General features: G+C 36.2%; 1 protein-coding gene across 2 annotated transcripts in view; it reads left to right on the top strand.

The window, feature by feature from the left end:
- Positions 1-3,569: 3,569 nt before the first annotated feature.
- Positions 3,570-21,095, top strand: part of gsk3ba (glycogen synthase kinase 3 beta-a) — a 65,298-nt gene continuing 47,772 nt past the window's right edge. The window contains exon 1 of one of the 2 annotated variants that reach the window (XM_079880893.1): positions 3,570-4,557. In XM_079880893.1, the coding sequence (XP_079737019.1) occupies positions 4,470-4,557 (88 nt within the window). In that variant the 5' untranslated portion in view covers positions 3,570-4,469. The remainder of the gene's footprint in view (positions 4,558-21,095) is intronic. The other variant, XM_079880894.1, reaches the window with a different exon arrangement.

Here is a 21,095-nt window from a genome sequence, read left to right as displayed (position 1 = left end):
TTTTTTCATAACCTGTGATACTTTTTAGGATACTTTGATGAATAAAAAGTATAAAAATAAAAAAAAGAAGCACATTTTTTAAAAATAGAAATTTTTGTAACAACAACAATATACACTACTGGTCAGTAATTTGGGGTCAGTAATTTTTTTCTTTCTTTTTTTGAAATAAATCAATACTTTTATTCAGCAAGGATGTGTTAAATTGATAAAAAAAGTGATAGTAAAGAAGATTTATATTATTAGAAAATATTTTTTTATTTTGAATAAATGCAGTTCTTTTGAACCTTTTATTCATCACATATATTAGGCAGCAGAACTGTTTCCAACACTCATAATAAATCAGAATATTAGAATGATTTCTAAAGGATCATGTGATAGACTGGATGTCAACATGTGACACTGAAGACTGGAGTAATGATGCTGAAAATTCAGCTTTGCATCACAGGAATAAATTATTTTTTAAAGTATATTCAAATAGAAAACTATTATTTTAAGTTGTAATAATATTTCACAATATTACTGTTTTTTTTTCTGTATTTTTGATCAAATAAACGCAGCCTTGATAAGCATTAGAGACTTCTTTCAAAAATATAAAAAAAATCGTAATGTTTCCAAACTTTTGACCTGTACTGTAGGTTATGAATGATTTTTACAATCCTATTTACATACATTTGAATTTAGAAACACTGTGCAAAACCTAAAAGACATTAGATAAGGAATATGCAAATATTGTCAAAAAAAGGAAAGAATAAAAAAAAAACAATCAGCTGTGAAGTTAGCTTTTTGTGTTTTGTATTGAATTCTTATGTGATGTAGTGCCTTGATCATTTTAAGTTGCTCTTACAGTTCAATAGGCTATCAATTAAATATTTCTTTTTCATGCAGAATTAAAAAGCTTTATTTTGTGCTACATAAAACATTCCATAGTCATTGCTTTGAAGATACATTTTGTGAATACTGGTTTGAATGTAAGTATGTCTCTTTCAGAATGCTTTGCAACATACTTATTTTTGGTGTCTTTTTGGTGTGTTCCGTTCTGTTTGATAGAAGATAATATGTTTACCAAGGCTGTTATATATGTGTGTATCTCCTTATTTATAATTTAAACTTTAAGGAGCAGGAAATGTGACTGAAGAACTTGAGCTGCATCTTTTATTTGTCCAAACAGTGTTTTTTTTCTAAAGTGCATTTGTCTAAAAACTTAAGGATGTGTTTATGTGTCTGTGTCCCTCTTGTAAACAAGTTTTTTTCGATAAAACTAAATTGATTGAATCAGTCTTAGTCATCAATGAACATCTACAAACAAATACACTGTACAAAAGTTTTTAAGTACAATCAACTTAGACGTTTAAGTCATTTCAACTTAAACTAGATTAAACTGACTTAAAGTAGTTGAATCTTGTATAAAGTATTTATATCTTGTATAAAATTGCTTAACTTGTTTTGATGAGTTAAAGCAATTTAAAAAACACGTTGTCATAACTTATTCATCATAATTATTTACATGCAGTGTACATGAACATGATCGCATATAGGCCTACTAAAAGACTGAATGTAAGTGATGAGATGTGTGCTTATCTTTTGTGCATTTGAATAAATGTGTGCAACTGTGTACATCTGTGCATGTGTGCAAACATACATACACAATTGCCCCAGGAAATATTTGCATTAAGGCAAAAAGGAAATCGCAACTTGCATTACTTGCATCACTTGTTCTATTGCAGATAGGGCTATTTGTGAAACATCATTGTAAAATGTGCTCAAAGCAACAAGATCACATTGCAGAAAAGAGTAGAAAAGAAGCACAGGCATTTTGAAATATTCTGCATAACACGCATGTTGTACACTGGATAATGCACTGTAGATCTAAACCACAATAATGTTGATGGCGGGGGAAAAAAATCTGCCCGTCTACGAAATGTAAATAAGCAATTATGTTCTAGGCTGCGTTATGTAAGCCCATTGCAGGAATGTGCAAACATTTTTAGCTGAAACATGCCTGTTATGTACACCATCCCTGCATTTGGTGTCAAATGAACAATGTCTGAAAACATTACTAATGCATTTAAAAGCAGTTGGAATATCTCACATATTAATGTCATTAATTGTGAAAGCAATGTAATGACATTAATATGTGAGATATTCCAGGACAAATTCAGTGACACAATATGGTACAAGATTAACCAATTCAAATCAATGTAGAAAACGAGTTAGGTCAAAAGTAATCTAAGTCAAAGTCATGCTGACCTGACAATATTGACATAACTTGGATGCAAATCACTTGTTTGCTTTGGAGGATTGTAAAATATTGTTGTAAAATATATTAGGGTCATTCTTCCTTTGAAGCACATTTTCATGATCCCATCATATGCTGTATTCCCTTAATATATTGGATGAAATGGTAAACTCGCTCTTTTTTTAAAAGATTTGTAAGGTTTGTAACGTTTTTTAATCACAATTTCACAATTAAGTGAACATAAAGGTCAATTTTAACCCTTTGATGGTGACCAGATGCAAAACTCTCACAGAATGAATCATTTGAAATGATCCATATTAGATATTAAATCATTGTGTTCCTGTTTTGAAGTGTAAAAAAACTCCAAAAAATCTAATACAAATTACAAAATGACTAAAACTTAAACTGAAAATATAATAATAAAATATAAACACGTAAATAGTAGGCTATATAAATCATATTAAAATAACACTGATGAAAATATATAGCCTATGCTTTTTGTTTTATTTAAGATTTTAAAAAATACATGCATCACGGTGTTAATAATCACAGTGAATTTCATCATTTTGTCCTGTCATCAAATTGGCAGTTTAAGACAAATGCTAAGTGTTTCTTCATTGTTTTCATTTCTTTAATCTAAATCTTTCAAATAAAAGATGTTTGTCTGTGTAAAGACTTCTTTTAATCCATAATACTTTATATATCAATTTGCATAGTTTATTTTGTAATATTTAAAAAAAGCTTTGAGATGTTTTGTGGTTTCAGTTGGTTTGTTTGAATTCTAAAACATTCTATTGTGTTTAAAAATAATAATAATAATCCAAAAACACATTTGATACTATTAAAATTCCAAATTCCAAAATATGAAAATTAACTGTAGGTTGACACCCTCAAATGAAGTAATTTTGTCTCTTTAATTCCACCCTGACAGCCTAATTACATAATTATTCAAAAAATCTGTGGAAAACATGAGTGATTTATAAATGACAGTGTACCAATGGCAAAGCATCAGGACAGAATAGATCACAGGAGCTCAGCTGACTAGCAACAGTGCAGCTTGCTTACTTTTGCGCCTTTGATGCTTCTTCAGGATTGGACTGTTTCCTTTCCTCGGTTACGCTTATTGGACGATTTTACAATCAGTCTTCCCACGCGCCCGCCCACTTTCGACATCCGCGCGTCATCCATGGCTGCAGAACTCTGACAGATTGGCAAATTACGCCATGTGTTCTGCGGACAAAAGCATTCGATTGGCGGAGAAGCTCGCCTTTGCTCCGCCCATCTACAAAGAAAGACGTTGGATTGGCTGACTCAGACCTCCCCAGGCCTTCCTGCGCGTTCACAGTTTCCGATTCTTGACGCCGCGATGTGGCGTAACCCCGTCTGTGCTCCCGTTCAACTCCATTACCACCATTGCGCATATTACGTAGTTTACGTTAATCGGTCGGAGTGACAAAGAGAACGAGCACAGACCGACGGAGAAGAAATAAAAAAAAGGAAATTTCTGAATTACCGTGGGGATTCTGATCACCGTTTCCTTTAGGAACCGCACTTTTTGGCTCGTTTCTTGAACTACCCGTGTGTATTTGGATTTCTTATTCCGTCGTCCGTGTGCATGGAGTTAAGTGGGTCGGAACGGCCGAGGATATCAGTCTTGAAATTGGGCAATTGGAAAATTCTCATTCGTTTCGTTGGTTAGAGCAAGGAAGCCGCCATGGCTGGTGCTACTGGATCGTTGAGTCTCCACCTCAGTATATGAACAATACTGCAGGGTGATGAAAAACCACTCCAGTATCTCAGCGATTTGAGGGTATATTAGGGAATACGGACTATGTTCTTTGTGTAAATCTCTGTTCCAGTCAGAGAAAGAGAGAGCGAGAGAGAGAGAGAGAGAGAGACGAGGATCGGTGGGGTTCGAGGGAAACTGGGAAAAGGCCAATTTCATGAGCACCTTCATTCATGAGCGAATTTATCCGAGGTTTCATCACGGAAGATAATAGTAACAATCAAAGAAAAAACGACCCGGTGGAAAATGTTCTGAAAGCGAGACGGTTGAGAGCTCACTGAAGAAAAACCATAGCGAAGGAACCCCGGACAGTCGAGAGTGGCTTTCGCCCATTTTTCCTCAATATTTAAGTGGGAGATAAACTGGTTCCTGTGGGTCGAAACGGATTCGTTCAAGACAAACAAGCGTATATTACTCTGAGAGACGCGTGGGATTTCGGATTGGAAAATGTCCGGTCGGCCTAGAACCACCTCCTTCGCCGAGAGCTGCAAGCCCGTGCCGCAGCCCTCGGCTTTCGGCAGCATGAAAGTCAGCAGTAAGTATCATTTTCGGACACCGGGAAATCTGCTTTTAGTGCTTTGGTCGAGGGTTCTCGTGCTGTTGACCGTACATGCTCGCTTTAATAACCGAGAATGGCGCATCTGTGCACAGTCAGGCACATGAGCTGAGGTTTAAGTGCCTTCAAGTGTCACCTTTGGGTGAAATATGACGTGCCCCATTTTAAATGTGCCAGCGTGCTTTTTTCCACAGCTGAACATATAGGCTACCAGGGCCCTGCCATGACTGGCACTGATTCAGTGCAGGTGGGTGGCGAATGAACTCTTTCTGTGCGTTTTATTGTAAGGAAGGTCTTGACATTACAGGAGACTGAATCAGCCTGGAGATGAACTCATCAATATGTAATCTGACTGCCATGGGCTAGTTAGTCCTCTGGTAATACAGCTGTAATACAATTTATTCCTTAATTACCTAGCACATCTTTTCTGAAAATAGTACTAGGTTATATATATATATATATATATATATATATATATATATATATATATATATATATATATATATATATATATATACACACATTTTGTATCTAGTACCTATTTTTTCAATTACTATAGATTGAGTTATCTAATAATGACTAGTTTATTTTTCAGTTGTAGGCTATCTATTTAATTATTACATACTAGTATGCCTTTGTGTTCTTTGTAACAAATTGTAAATTTCGTTATTGAATCTGTGGTTCAATATTAAATATTGGCCTCCGACTACTGTGTATTCCAGTTGTTGCTGGCACCCAGCTTTATTGCTACGTGTTATGCTTGTATTATGAGACTAGTAACTATCCCTGATGTTGTAATATGTAATGATGACTAGTCAGAATTGCTGCTTTATAGTTTGATTTTATCTTGTAATCTATGATTTTTTATCTATGTTAGTAGCCTTGAAGTACAAGTAAAATAAAAAATAAAAATACTAGTGTCTATTTAAATTCGTATTATAAATGCTATAAAGATACTAGATTTAAATAGTTACAAGGAACTAAAAATAGGTGCTGCTGCTTAATTGGGGTATAGGCAATATGATCAGAATCATATATCACAATATGACTTATTTTATTTCACAATAACAATATAACACAATATAATTGTATAGTGTGCTTGAAATAAAGTTCTTACAACTGAGGACAACAGTCAGTAATCAAATAAGAACAAATAAACTAATTACGAGCAATAGGACAAAAAAAACAAAACAATATAAAAAATATGTATATAACAGATTGGTCTATCAGAAATATCAGAGAAACTGATTAAAGTAATCAAATGTAAAAAGAAAACTGCATAGTCTTCACTGTTTGAATTGTATTTCTAATTAAAGCTACAAAAGCTATTCAGTCAAGAGCAGCGATTAATGCACGGATCCAATATATTGACACATATATGATTTTCTGTTGACTTTTTACGTTTATTTAAGACACCGATTGGGTTTACATGAATTGATGTGAATATATTTCTTTGACGTATTTTTTTGTGTAATTAAGATGCTGTGACAGGGTGTGAGTACTGAATTGAATTCTCTTTTGCGGCTTATTGCGCGTGAATGTTCAAAATGGAAAAAACTGGCATTGCTTAAAAACCCATATAAATTATACACTTTCATAATGACGCAACACTGCTACGTCATGTGAATGTAACCACTATATTAGAGACTATAATTGTTACCGGGTTGACACATTTCTAATTTATCATGTCTACTAATATTTTGCCCACCCCTAATATTTAATATATAGTTAATAGTAAATCTGAAATAGGTGCTAGTAACAAATGAAATACTTAATAGTCAGGTAAATCGTAGAAAAGTGAACCTCAGATCTTCACATAAAATTCAATGGCTAAAATTTGGGATAGTGACCAAAAAAGAACTAAAGAATACGTACCAGTTACTAACTGAATTAGCTATAATTGGAAAAAGTAGTCACATCTAATTAATAGTTACTAATGAAACGGGTAAACTAGTTACTAGTCATTATTAGATTAATTTCTAATAATTAAATAAATACGGGTAACAAAAAACTAGTTAGTTTAAAAGAGTAAGTGTTGAAATGGCTTGCTACACATCTTGTTCTATAACCCTTGCCTTTTTGAAAATAAAACTCAGAAAGTGTTGTGGGACCTTCTGATCATGTGGCCATTTAGACACAACTTTGTAACAAACTTGATCTCATGTGTCATGTGTGTAAAAAATTAATAAGTATTTATTTAGCTTTTTTGACCCAGCTCACTTAGTTTCATTACCCTCCTTGCTTGAACTTTAAATTGTTTATATATAGGTTTTTATCTATAAACTAACTGTAATTACATGAAATACTTCGATAAAAGTGCCTTAAAGTGTCCAGATTGACAGCACTGGAGGTTTTCTTTTTGAATCTGGTTTGAATTTAGTGGTTTATCCTACCACCTAGCCTAAACCACACTCTTGACCTAAAAATATTCACAAGCAGGAATCATCAGTAACCTATAAATAGCTCATTTTAGTTTACCTCAACAGCCATTGCCACCTTAATATGATGGATGCTGTTGTTGTGGTACTACAGCTGTGCCATCTGTTTTCAGACAGATGCTTTTTTGTCCCCTCTTCTGTCATATTAATAGAGATAGGAATGTGCCCATTCAGACTTGTTCTCTCAGACTTTATAGCTATATGTGCAGCCTAATGTTTTCTTACAGTATTTGTTCATTCACAGTGTGACAATAGTGAGTTATTTTGGGATATAATGTAGTATTGTTCGCTTAAAGTTAACATGAAGTCAAAATAGACCCTGTTCACTTTCTAAATGCATGCTCTTTATCTTATTTTGAAAAGAGTCATTTGATAAATATTATTCCATATTCCATTTGTCTAGGCAATCTTTTATCAAAATCTAATTATGTGCTATGCCAGTAAAACGTCTTTACCTCTCGGCTGACGTCCCTCTTTTCAACTCCTCCCCTCAAACCACTTTGAGGCTTTTTTTCTAGTATGCAGCACCTACTTTTCCTGATCCAATCAATTCCTGATGGATAAAATTAAGGTCCGTTCTGCCTTTTTTTTTTTTTTTTTTTTTTTTTTTGTGGTGAAGAAAATCACTTTTACAAGTTTCAAGTTTCACTTTTACACTGCATTTTACACTGAATTAAAAATGTCCCTATTAGGCTATTTTAAAGATTCCTTATTTTGTTTTGGATGTCTCCTACAATAGCTTTACATGCAACCAAGGTCACAAACACTTTCATTTTCTCATAACATACATTGCACATCACCTTGTTTCTCGAAGAGTCTGAGAACGATTCATTCGAAGATTCAGTCTCTCCAAACCCCTCCTTTCCGAGAGCTACTCTGCTCTGATTGGTCAGATGGCCCAGTCTGTTGTGATTGGTCTACTCTGCTCTGATTGGTCAGATGGCCCAGTCTGTTGTGATTGGTCTACTCTGCTCTGATTGGTCAGATGGCCCAGTCTGTTGTGATTGGTCTACTCTGCTCTGATTGGTCAGATGACCCAGTCTGTTGTGATTGGTCTACCGCATACAGCATGACTCGGAAACAAAACGCCCTATTACCATATCTGAATATCCGCAGTGCTTGATACACAGTAATAGGAACAGCAACGATGGCGTCGGTTTTTTCATATCAGTTTCAGCGCTAGTCCTCATCCTTTTGAAATGCATGCAAAGTGGATTTGCAGGGTGGGTCAAAGTAGACATTGTTTCGCCATCAGCCAATGAAGACCATAGGCTGGCATTATGCAAATGTGTTACATTATTACGTAGGTATGTAACAGGAAGTTTTTGACGACTCATTTCAGCAGTTCAGAATCGGTTCTTTCTTTTAGGAGACAATAACTTTATTTGTCTTTCTCTTTGATCTTTATAACTTTGCACACCTATAACATTCACAAGCAGCTATTTCACACTGCACGCAAAAAAAGCATAATAGGGGCACTTTAAGGAATGAAATCAAAGAGTTGACTACCTTATAAAGTTCAATGAACAAATCTAGCCAGACTTTCAGCACATGATTTTTTTCTTTTGGCCTTTTTCATCTTTATTTTTCATTCTCATTCTGTGCTGCACATGTAGTTCATCATCTAAGATCTTCAGGATATTCAAGAAGATCTTCAAGATCTTCATTGATCTTCATTCACCCTGTTGATTTGTGCAGTTCAATAATCTGAGCTGATTTTTTTTGCTGTCCAAAGCTCCGTCCAGCAGCAAAACGCTGTCTTTCTCTCTCTGTGGATTTGGTAAGGCGGGTGTCACCTTTCACCCCGCTCCATTATCATCTGCCTCTGTCAGCTTCTGTGGATGTGTCTGTGGAAGCTTTCCTGCACCCTCAGCACAACTCCTTGCAGGGCTCCAGACCAACTTTTTTCACCTCCGTCCTGGAACCGTCCTGAAAAACTATTTGAACCGTCCTAAAGTGAACGTCAACCGTCCCAAAATAAACATGTTGTTTCTGTACTTTATTATCATCTATAGTTGTTAGTTGTTGTTAGTCACATAATAAAAACACCATTAAAATGTTTATGATATATATTATTATATTTATTTAGCTCCATTCAAAGTAGTTATCTGTAAACAGGTAAAAAACAGATTTAATAAAAAATAACAGGAGTTAAATGCTTTTTTGTATTCATGCAGAACAAATCTTTTTTTTTTTTTCCTTTTTCTTTTTTTACATATACGAAAATTAAGAGAAAAATACAAACAGCTCAAAACGTTTTTGAGTTGGTTGAGTTGGTTGGATTAAAAAATAACAAATAAATACTGGTGACAACATATCTCAAAAATATCATCATTCTTTATTCTTTCAAGCAGCAGACATACTGTATTTATTTGTATGAATTAAATATAACGAATCCTTAAAGCTATTAACGAGCAGTGAATGCTATTCTCTTTTTCTTTTGTTGCTTGATCAATATTAATGACACAGACCGCAATAGGTTTATTACCCACTGTCACTTTAAGACATCGGATCATGTCCAATGACATGCGGATCCAATTACACTGATAATCCGATACATTCAAAACTGTTTAAGACATAACCAACATAGTTTACGTGAATACTCTCCAAAACGGACATTTCAACATAATGTTAAGTGTGTATTTGTCCATTCAGACACGAAAGAGAGCTCAATTCAGTACTCGCGCGCTGTCTATGTGCATGGCTGCACGCTTCGGGTCGGGTGTGTGCGCACAGAAAACCGTACCGAATAGAGATCTTTTTTTGCGTCGTCACTCTAATTCTGCTCTACTCATTCTCCCAGACGTTTACATTTTTTAACGTTTTATGAGACATGCAGCGCATGTCAACCCGTGTGCCGCTGGGTAGATCAGCACGTTACAGTACAAATGTGTGCATCTACCACAAAGCTTCCCAAATCGTCACTATCTAACATTTGTGTCTAGTTTTTATTCGTTGACGAAAATATCAATAGATTTTCGTCATAGTTTTTGTCATTCAAAACTTGTTTTTTATTTTGTTATTGTCTCGTTTTCATCTGTGAAAATAAGCCATGTGATAGATGTACCGCGAAACAAGTCTCCGGTTGAATAGTCGGCCAGTGACAGCATGAGAAGACGGTTAATTTTGGCATTTTTGAAGTAAGTTACCCTAATAGTCTAGTAATAAATGAACACACATACAAAAATGTCTTTCGTCCTGTAGGCGAGGCGTCCTGGAGAATATTTCTGTTCGTCCTAAACACATTTTCTATCGTCCCCAGGACGATAGGACGCCGTTAGTCTCGAGCCCTGTCCTTGTATCTTTGCGTGTGTACATCCATACCTTCTTTTGTAATCACAAGTAGCATTCAACAGTAACTGATGGGCTGAAGGCATCAATGCGCCGGCACCAACAATATTTTTTTTCTTAAACAAATTTGCCAAATATTGGCCATTTTCTCAGCATGTATAAATGATTCAAGAGACAAATTGACTTAAAGACCTCATAAAATCAAAAATTCTGGTCCATGTCTTATACGCATTAGGTTGGTAATTTTTTCCCCCTCAGTGCTCATAACAGCTTTTGAAAGCATTGGCAAAAATTAACTGTTGATTGTTTTGTTTTTTTGTTTTCTCTGTGGGTGACACTATGTATTGGTATTTCATGATTATTAGCAGAATGTTAGAAGAAAATGCACATAGAGCTTGGACATTATTGAAATTGGAGTTGATTTGATATACGTCCTGTTTCTGGCTTGTTTACAGTTAAACGTTCTGAATTTTGGACAAGCATGATAATGATCCTCATCTTATTATCACCTGCATAAGATTAGCAAATGAAAAGGCTGTTGGTTATTTAAAAAAAAAAAAAAAAACAAGCCTTTTGATATGCCTATGTCCTTACTTCCTGTTTTAAAAGGAAATAGGATAGCACTGTGAAGAAAATTGTGTATGACAAACCTTTTAATGGGGCCTGTAAACAGAAGAATAATAACCCTTAGGCCTACATTTTGGTTGCGTGAAAGCTGGAAATAACGTGGACTTACTAATTAAATAGAAATCCTTTATTAGCCTAGGTTTTCCACAATCTGATGTTTACGACAAAGACTTGACATTTCAAAAAGAGATCAGTTTAACTTTCAATTAAGGTACTGAACTGAACTGTACCTTGTTCTTTAGACCATTTACTTTAGCCTTGTGTAACCACTCATATTTGTTTTTTGACATTTGCACTGTAAAGCTTCCCCACATCATACTTGGTAGAGATAAGACTGAATGGCACAGTTACTTCCTGTTGATGGTTTCATGAGATTGAGAGACAAGGTATCCTGTGATGTGTGAGACAAAGGGTAAGTTAATCAAATAAACTGTGAGAACTGTGGCTTCTCTGAATGAATGGCGTGCCATCAAAGGGAACTGCAGTAAACTTCCTGAGGCACACTGTCAATCACCCGAAAATAGCGCATTTCACTGGTTAACTCCCTCGGAGGAACAAAGAACTAACATTAGATCCAGCATAAGTCCTCCATACATTGTGGCATGAGCTCAACAATCCACATGCATATCCTGTTAAAACATTATAGGTTGCATACTGTAAAAAAGTATAGTTTTATAGTTTCTGCCTTAATAACTCTGATTAAAGCTACACTGTGTGATAATTTCCCCCATCTAGAGGTGAAATTGTATATGACTACCCAGTGAATATTAGTTTCTGTTCCTTTCAATTTCGAGGGTGTTTTAACTCCTACGGTGGCCGTATTATTCCAAGATTAACATGGCTTCCAGTTCAACTTCGCGCCTTTAAAACTATTCATCACCTGTGATCCGTCGCAGCACAGATTTATGTTACAAGGTAAACAATACTTTTTCACCATTGACGTGAGGAAAAGTAACGCAAGTTATACTAGAGGTTGTTCTGGTGATATGCACAACCATGCTATGGTTAGACAAGCAACTATAAAACTTCGAATTTACACAAATAGGCTGAATTACCTGTCGAGAAGAAAGCAGGCAACTTCGGCGTCCGTTTTAAAATCTTTGCTCCTCATGAGCTCTTTCCATCTGGGAAAAGTTACTCCAATATTGACTTTGGTCTTGCTGATTTGCCTGTCGCGTTGACGTTTTAATTCTCTCTTTCGCTTCCTTGGCGACTCTGCTACATGTCCTCGAAAATAGGCGTGATCCTCCATCAGCAATCTTTCAAATCTGCCGGCAGTCGCGAGTAATCTCCCCCTCGCATTCGTCTTTGTGTCACTGAGTGTAAAGCGCGAAAGGCGAAGCTTGAATTTACAGGTATGTCCCTCTTTGGCTAGTGTAGTTTCAAGATGGAGGGGCAACATGGCGACCGGCATTCAAACCCCTCACCCGTATGTACTTTCAATGGCAGATTATAAACTTACGAGAATACTTTATTACTTGAAAGAAGTAAATATACATTAATGAGCACATATATTTTTGAAAGAACAAAGTGTTTTCAACAAAAAAGAATCAACAAAAAAATTACACAGTGTAGCTTTAAGAATGTGGCTGAGACAGGTATACAGATAAACATTTTAATGCTATGTCTGATAACTGATGAATGGATGTTTGTAAAATTCTATACTATAAAGTAAAATAAAACAAACCTATATCAATCAAATTCCACAAGTGAATTAGGAAATAACAATGTTTGATAAGGGGTTCTTAGGCACAATGTAATCGAGTTTAATTCCTGAAATGGAATTAAACCCTACCATTACTAATCCATGTAACAATAAGAAAACGGGTGTCTATAGAAATTCCTCTCAGCTGTTCCTTGTACACTAACTGTATTTTGGTTGAGGTATTACTCGTTGTTGCAATTACTACACTTAGAGATTCATTCTCACTGTTGAACTAATTCCCAGTCTTTGCAGGATTGTTTAAGATTAAATGAGTTCCCTCTTGGTAAATTCTGTTGAGCGTCGTATCAGGAGAGGAGAGCGAGTCAAAAAATACCAGGCTCCCCCAGGACCGTTTTACAGACTACTCAAAGGCAAAGAGGGAAAATGCTGAGAGTTAATGCTACTTTACAGATATGCAGTCTCACACTTTTTTCTTATACAGTAATCCATTCATCTGATCTCTTATTTATTCCTTCTGTTAAGTTCTTGGTCAACAATCAATTATGCTAATAATTTGCATACTACTCATGCTGTTATTAGCCTTCTGTTAAGTCCTGTTTAGGTTAGTGACTCAACCTAAAATCTTAGCATGTGCTGTTGTAGATCCATGTTCTTTGATTTGTTGTTGGGTCTAATCTGAGGAAAGTCTATTGATGTGTGACGTTGTCACCTTAGTAACAGAAATAAGAGTGAATTCCAATCGGCACAGATCTCGAGGATGAAAAGCCAGACACCACATGCCAGCAATGATGTCGTCACACATGTGCTGTCAGTCTCAACAGACATGCTCCAACAGGTTTTAAACAGGGTTTCTGTTTGGACAGATACACTGAAACCAAATGATTCACTCATTGACAATGAATTATAGTGGTAGTTTGGAAGAAGGAAACCCTTGAGTCAGATATTACCTAGGGAGAGGATAAGGGTGTGTTCTTCAAAAAGATGGACGTGGCAGTACTTTAGGCTGCGATGATGATATGGTAGGATATATTTCAAGGTAGGTTCAGACCAGTAAGAGTTTTTGTGTGCCTTTCTGCACACACACAAAAAATACAATGACTTCTTCATATTTTAATTTCCATTGAGGCCACCTCTTCGCAAAACTTGGTATGTGTTGTGCTCTTGCACATGAAGAGATTTGCTCATGGCTTGTCTCGTTTACAAGCGTGCACACGTGTGTGACTTGGCAGTTGATCTGAGGAGACTGCATTAGTGGTTGGCCGTAGCAGCTGGTTTTGAAGTGGGACGTGTGATTCTTCAGACCGCCTCCCCAACCCCCTCTTCTCAGTTTGTTTTCCGGAAAAGGCAGCTGTCCAGGGACAATGAGATCCTTGTTTAGCATTTAAAAGCCAGCACACCGACCATATTCTTGTGTAAATGGACACAACATTCATTTTTACAGCATAAAGTCGAGCGTTTGTTAATTGTCTTTTGGGTGCCTTTTTTCTTCAGATAACCCATGGTCTACCCAAGCACCCATTGTAGTGAAGTTGATTCTAAAATGTTCAATGTAAGAACTAAAGAAAGAATGAACACCCATACAACACATACAAAGTAGTAAAGAGCAGTATTTAATGAATTACTATATACCACATGGAGACATCCAGGAACATTTGTGTGAGAAAACAAATGAATCACTAGGCCCTTTCATGTGATTTCACCAAGTACAACATGTTCATGGATCAACATCTCTGTTGATCCTGGAACAACATTTCAAACTGCCAATCAGATTTGAGGGACAAGTTTACAGTTTATGTCAAGTTTAGCCTTACAACCAGGGTCAGGTGCTTCTACATTAGTGTTATTCACCTATCATTTATCTCTGATTTTAGGGATTAATTATGGGTAAGGTTAGGTTTAGACCCACTGCTCTGTACATTTTGTATGTCTCTTATCTTACACACTAAGTTCAGTTCATGGAGCTCTCTCAATCAGCTGATGATCTGAATCAGGTGCGTTAAATAAGGGAGAAATGTGCAGAGCAGTGGATACAGAGGACTGGAGTTGAGAACCACTGAGCTAGAGGGACATCTTTGACTATTATGCCACATCTCACAGCTTTTTCAGCGTGTCGTGCTCGAGAACCTGTGCTTTGAATCTGCAGTTGTATACCATTATGCACGTCTCGTGTTTTAAGAGCAAATATGCGTTCTGTGTGATCATCCCCTTCACACCGGTCATGCAGAAGTCTAAAATGTTGTCAAATTGAACAGATAGTGAAACTAAAGGCGCTGCGTTTATTATAAATGATCTTTTTAAGATAATTTTTGAAGTCTGACATCACAGAATTTACCGGTATTTCATGTGTGAATGGTCTCTTAACGGTAAAAAGCCAGAACACCGTTGAACAGCATATTTGTGTATTTACCGGTAGTCATTCTGGTAATTTTACGGTAATTTATTGGGGTTACTGTGTGAAAGGGGCTGTTGATTCTTTGAAACCAGAAGTTTTATCTGATTCACAAGAAATTTATGGAATTTGTACAGTTAGTATAGCTGTAACTTCAGATTTACTCCACAAATATGCCCTTTTAGCCAAAGTAAAAGCCACCTGCTAAGGATCAGAGCCTTTCAGGCGAAATCTTCATCCAGGGGCCCCTCACCACTTTCCTATACCTTGAGTACAGAGAGAGTTGGGGGATGGGAGCCGAGAAGAAAAGGGGGAAGAGGGAGCCATAAGCAGCTCCAGGGTGTGGCACACTAATCAGTAAATATATAGTATGTACTCTATATTGATTATTCTCGACACGCGTTCTCATTCCACATGGTTTGTTCTTTTCAATTTATGAACAATGTTTAAAAAATGCCATTCAAGCTTGAAATGCTTTTCTTATAACATGTTTTGTGAGATAAAAGTCAGTACAAGTGATGAAATAGCAAGATTTGAATGCAAATGATGTAGGTCATGTGATGAAACAGTACTGTGTACTTTTACCAGAGACATGCTAACTGTGTTGATGACCAGATAGCCTTCATTTCCAGGCAATTGTATGGTCTCACTGATAAGACCATCAAGATGACATGTCTTAAGTTAAAAAAACAACTCTAGTGTGCATTGTGTGCAGAACAGCTGTTACATAATATCACCTCACAGGTCAAGTGCATTTACTGAAAGACCTATTAGCTAGAGATTTGACAGACAGATATGCAGTAATTGGGTGATGCTAAACTTGATGCATAATTTATTGCTTTTGAGCATTTTAATAGCAACAGAATTTCAATCTTGGTCACATTCAGTTCCCGACCCAACCTAGAGATTAGGACAACCAGTTTTAATATTTTTTGAACACCTCGATTCCTGCTTGAACTGTAAATAAGAAGAAATGAAACTTGGGATAGCTATAATCCCAGTTCAACACTTCTATAGTATACACTAGCCACCTTTTGAAACCTTTTGAACTCTTTTGACAGAAATGTTTTACATTTTGGTTTATTTAGAATTTAACATGGTAGGAACGCATGTTTTATTTTAGAATAAATAAAAATCATGCAGATGATTCAAAAAGGTTAAATGGTCCTGAAAAAAAAAAAAAAGTCACTGCATTGGAAATAAATTGGAAACAAATTTCATCTAGTGGAAACATTTGGTACTGCACCCAAACAAAATCTTATTGAAAGCAAATTTTTTAAAGAACCAACTTCAATTTTGGAACACAACTTATGTTTATGGCTGTGATACATTAAAGGTACAATATGTAAATTGTTTGCTTTAAAAATAGCAAAAATCACTATATCTATGTTATATATTTTTTCTAGTTGTGTACTTACATTATCCCGACTGTTTTCAACAACATTCAAACCAGGAGAAATTTGTCATTTAATTCGAAGACACGTACCGTTTCTTTATTTCCGTTTTGTCGCCGTCAATGGCGTCATATCCGCATTCTCCCTGGTTTCCGCTCGTACTGCCATAGTAACCAGAGCCCTCTGATAGTAACCAAGGCGACAGACGTGGACAACTGTGTAGTTCGTAATATCTATCTGCACGCTGTTGTTGTTTCGTTCAAACATTATGGACCATGGCAAGCAGACTGGATAAAAAAGGAGAACTAAAACGAGAATCAATATCAGTGCAGTGTTTTCAAGATACCTAGAGCTCCATGTCCGAGACTTCGACCGTTCCTACATGTGCTTTATTAAACAGGTGAGCACATTTACATAAAACTAATCAATGTTATATAGTTCAACAATGATAAAATGTTAGAATATGATCTGTATGTTATTCTAATGTTGATCTAGCTTACTGTTAATCTCATACAGACAAACTAACACATAGAATAACATAAATTTCAACACATTCAAATGCAGTTTAGTGTGATAGTGTAATGTTAGACCAAGTGAAACAGCGCTGCGTTACCTCACAAGTATGATTTGTCTAATAAACTGACCTGTGAGTAGTAATTCTGCACTTGCGTGTAGTTCGGTAGAATGAAATGTCCATATTCCTTTTATATCCGCGGGACTCGCATCGCGTGTGGAGCTGACAGCTGTCTCTTAGCAATCCCGACCTGCTTCATATCACAGTCATGATAAAAACATCGATGTATTCACTCATCCATAAACATTATTAGATCGGTCGGCTTGACGTTGACGACAAGATCCATAATTCTTAGCAAATGTTGCGTCATCAAACTACGCCTTTGTTATTGTAAGAGGTTAGCGACCCCTAGCGGCAAAAAAAAATACATATTGTACATTTAAAACAGAAAATATTTCATTTAAATGGTAAAAATATATTTTTTACTGTATTTTTTATCAAATAAATACAGCCTTGGTGAGCATAAGAGACTTCATCCAAAAACTCAAATAGATTGTTACCTACCACAAATAGTGTACATCTCCATTTTTGTTTTTCATGAAAAAAAGAAAATAGGATTGAAATGACATGATTATCAGTAGGAAATAGCAGCTTTAGAGCAGATTTGCGGTCTGCAATAAGAGTGTAGTATGTGTTTGATCCCAGCTGAGCTAGATCGTCAGAGATGACACTAATTTATGCCACGCATGAATGGCTGGTGATGGAACAGAATTGGATGAGAGTTGAATGTACTGAGTGCAAGTTACTATGCCAGGGATCTGTCACTGAATTTTCTGGTAAGATAAAGTCTTTGTGCAAGTCCAGGTTTTTAGTAATGCTGACTGTCGTGTATACAAAGATGAAACAGCTCCTACTGCTGCCTGGAGATAAAAAAAAAAAAAAAACGATGTCAAGAAACGATCTGACTTTGATCATACATTTCTGGTTAAAGAGAAGTGAGATGTTTTTTTCTCATCATTGATGTTTTTTAGTCTTATCACAAAATATGTTTCCGAAAAGTCAATAAAGTGTGAGTGCTTCGGGGCTCTATGGAGGAATGAAATCATAGAGCAACATCTGTTGCGTTTACAAACCTAATTATTGCATAGATTGGCCTGTCCAAAGTCAATATGTTTCTGTGAAATGCAGTTTTAGAGGACTCAGTATAGTGAAGCAGTATTAAGTATTATTGTATTATGTTTTGTTAGCTTTACATCTTTTTGTAACTGGTCATAGTTTTTGACTCTGGGGTTTCCTGAAAGTGGCACTTCAGTGATGTCTGCTTGATCTCAGTAGCTACACGGGAAGTGCTCGGATGTACATGCCTGTTGTCCTTTTAGCCTTTGTTATCTCATACACGCCATACTGTAACTCTTCACGTTTGGCATGAGGTCATAGGAACATCCTCATGTTTAGCTGAGCTGTCTCTTCGCATTGGCCTAAATGTGTTGGGTATGTGAAGATCCATGTTAAAATGGAGGGTAGGACGTTTTTTTTTTCTCGCTGAGATGGACCAGTTGATAAAGTCTGCATTTCCAGCACAGATTTTCTGCAGCAACCCAAATTATGGGCCAGTACATTCCACACATTTTCTTTTTCTCTCTCACTTCCCCCACACACAATTCCCTGAATGACTTGAAAACATTGGTACCCATTTTGAGATCTTTGCAATTTCCTTTGTAAAATGAAAAAAATAAAGACTGTGTAGGAGGTGGAATACATTTTTCTGTTACGAAACACTGGACAGGCATAAAAAGATGAATGGAAAAACAAGGAATAGATGCAACAGTGATGAGTATGATTGGTTATCATTTGTTTGGTGAAGTCATCTGCTTTATGTCGCTCCTAAACCAAATTTTGCTTGTCTATTTTTTTCCCAAATGTCGCACAAAAGACATTACTCTTGAGTTAAATGCACAAAGGTAATATTTGATGCTAAAGTTTTATTTGCCACGGCAATCTTAACAGCTATAAAGGCCAATGTATACTTCAGTTTTGACACAAATGTTTAGCATACACGTACAACCGAACACATAGCCTTTCAAAGTATACTGCATTTGATTGACACTTGCGCTCGACACATGCACACTAGAAAGTTTCATCTTTGTCCAGTGTCTGCGCTATTTTTCTCCAAAAGTTATGACAGATAAGCGTGCCTTTGTATTCTTTTAAACTAGAGTTGTATCTGTAGATTTCAACCAAGGGGAACGCAATTTTACAGAGGGGGAAACCCCCCCCCCCCCCCCCCTCCAAACAATCTCCAACCGTTCCACCCCCCGGAATGTGATTACAGTCAAGGAGGAAAACGCAATTTCAACAGACAAAAAGTCCACTGCAACAACGATAACCTAGCTTCGACCCTGGTTGCAGTCTCCAGTAATTTGTTGTTCCTTCTATTCCGTGTATATTTATGTCAAACTTCCGCGGGGGTCAGGCGTGTTTCCATTACAGATTTGCGCTAAAATTTTGCAATTTTTTCTGTATGTCGACAAAAATCTATTGCGAAATGACTTGTTTCCATTAACCGATGTTATGCAACTAAAACTTCCAAAAATCATAGCAACGGACGTTGGTAGGTTTATGTATATCTCAGCCACCGCACTGGCCATTATTATTAATCAAAGGAGACGTATGTGTGTTATCCAATCATTAATGGCAAGGAAAGACCCTTATACTTGAGAGCGGCACATATGAGGTGTTTCTCACTCATTTCTGCTTCGAGGTCTTGATTGTGGCATTTCTTTGAGGTTTAGAATCCAGTATTCCTGTAATTCTTCTGTCTTTTATGAATTTAATAAAGAACTCTGTCTCGTATTCTGTCCAAACTATGTCAGGTGACTGTAAATGATCAAAAACTGTTTCCATTGCAGTTTTGCTAAATGTTTCTTTTTCGAATTGCCTGAAAAACCGCCTTATGCGAGCGTAAAAACTTTTTTGCGATAAATGTGAGTTTTTGTTTCCATTGGGCGTATTTTCAATTCGCAATTTCAATTTGTGCAATTTGAAGGGTAATGGAAACGCGGTTAGTGTTTCCACCATTTAGAACAACTATTTAGTGCAAAAAATTCAATGCACAAAATTCAATGCACATGTACGACCTGAGCGTACAGATTGTGCACGGTTAGAAAAATCATGTATGCTTTGGTATACTTTGGGTTTAACAATAATTTTTCTATGAATTTAACATACAAGGCAAGGCATAGTGAGGCTCATATTACAATAAAATTTATGCAGAATTACTATTGAAGTGTTGGCCCATCTTCACAATTTACAGTGCGCATATATATCTTTGGCTGCCTGCCTTTGCCCATAACATTTACTCCTGTTACATTCTATATTTTGCAACATTAAGCATTGCAGATGTCATTGTTTCCATTGTCAACAGCGCTCTAATTTGAATCACATAAATCACTCAGCATTTCACCATTAACTGAGGTCCTCAGTTTTTGTGCCAGATAAATACTGCTCTAATTGTTAAAATAAATTATAGCATCTTAATCATCTGATAGTTATGTATTTCTAAAGCTAGGCTATCGCATGCTTATGTAGTTTCATTGTAGTTAACTACTATTTGTTTGTAGATTTCATTGAAGCAAACTACTTTTTCAAAAACAACTCTACACTGTTAAAAATAAAGGTTTTTATTGGTATCTATGGTTCCATGAAGAATCTTTAACATTCATGGAACTTTTCTATTGCACAAAAGTTTCTTTATAGTGGAAAAAAGGGTCTTTAGAATATTAAGAAAAAAAATGGTTCTTTTTAGAAAAGTTCGCTTTTAGTTCGCTAAAGGTTCTTTGGGGAAACCAAAAATGGCTCTTCTATGGCGTTACGGCAATTTTTTTTTTTTTAAGAGTATAGATTAGCTACCATATGAGTCACTTTTAGCTTTATTGAAATGCAGTTAAAAAATATATCTTCTCCAGCCCTTCCTGATGGTAAGAACACTTAATGATGTTAACCTGCAGCACAGGTCTTGAGTTAGACTTCTTATTCCCGAGGTACAGCAGTGTGTTACTTTATCTGCGTCTTATTAAAGGGCAGAGTCTGTGTTCCACTTACCTGATCATTTCCATTCTGACATGTTTCTCTCTTATCTGCTCAGGGCTGACACACAAACACAAACACACACACACACAAACACACTTCGGCCGGGATA

This window comes from Squalius cephalus (assembly GCF_949319135.1).
Source record: "Squalius cephalus genome assembly, chromosome: 9".
NCBI lineage: Eukaryota > Metazoa > Chordata > Actinopteri > Cypriniformes > Leuciscidae > Squalius > Squalius cephalus.
This window is presented reverse-complemented; position numbering and strand designations above follow the sequence as displayed.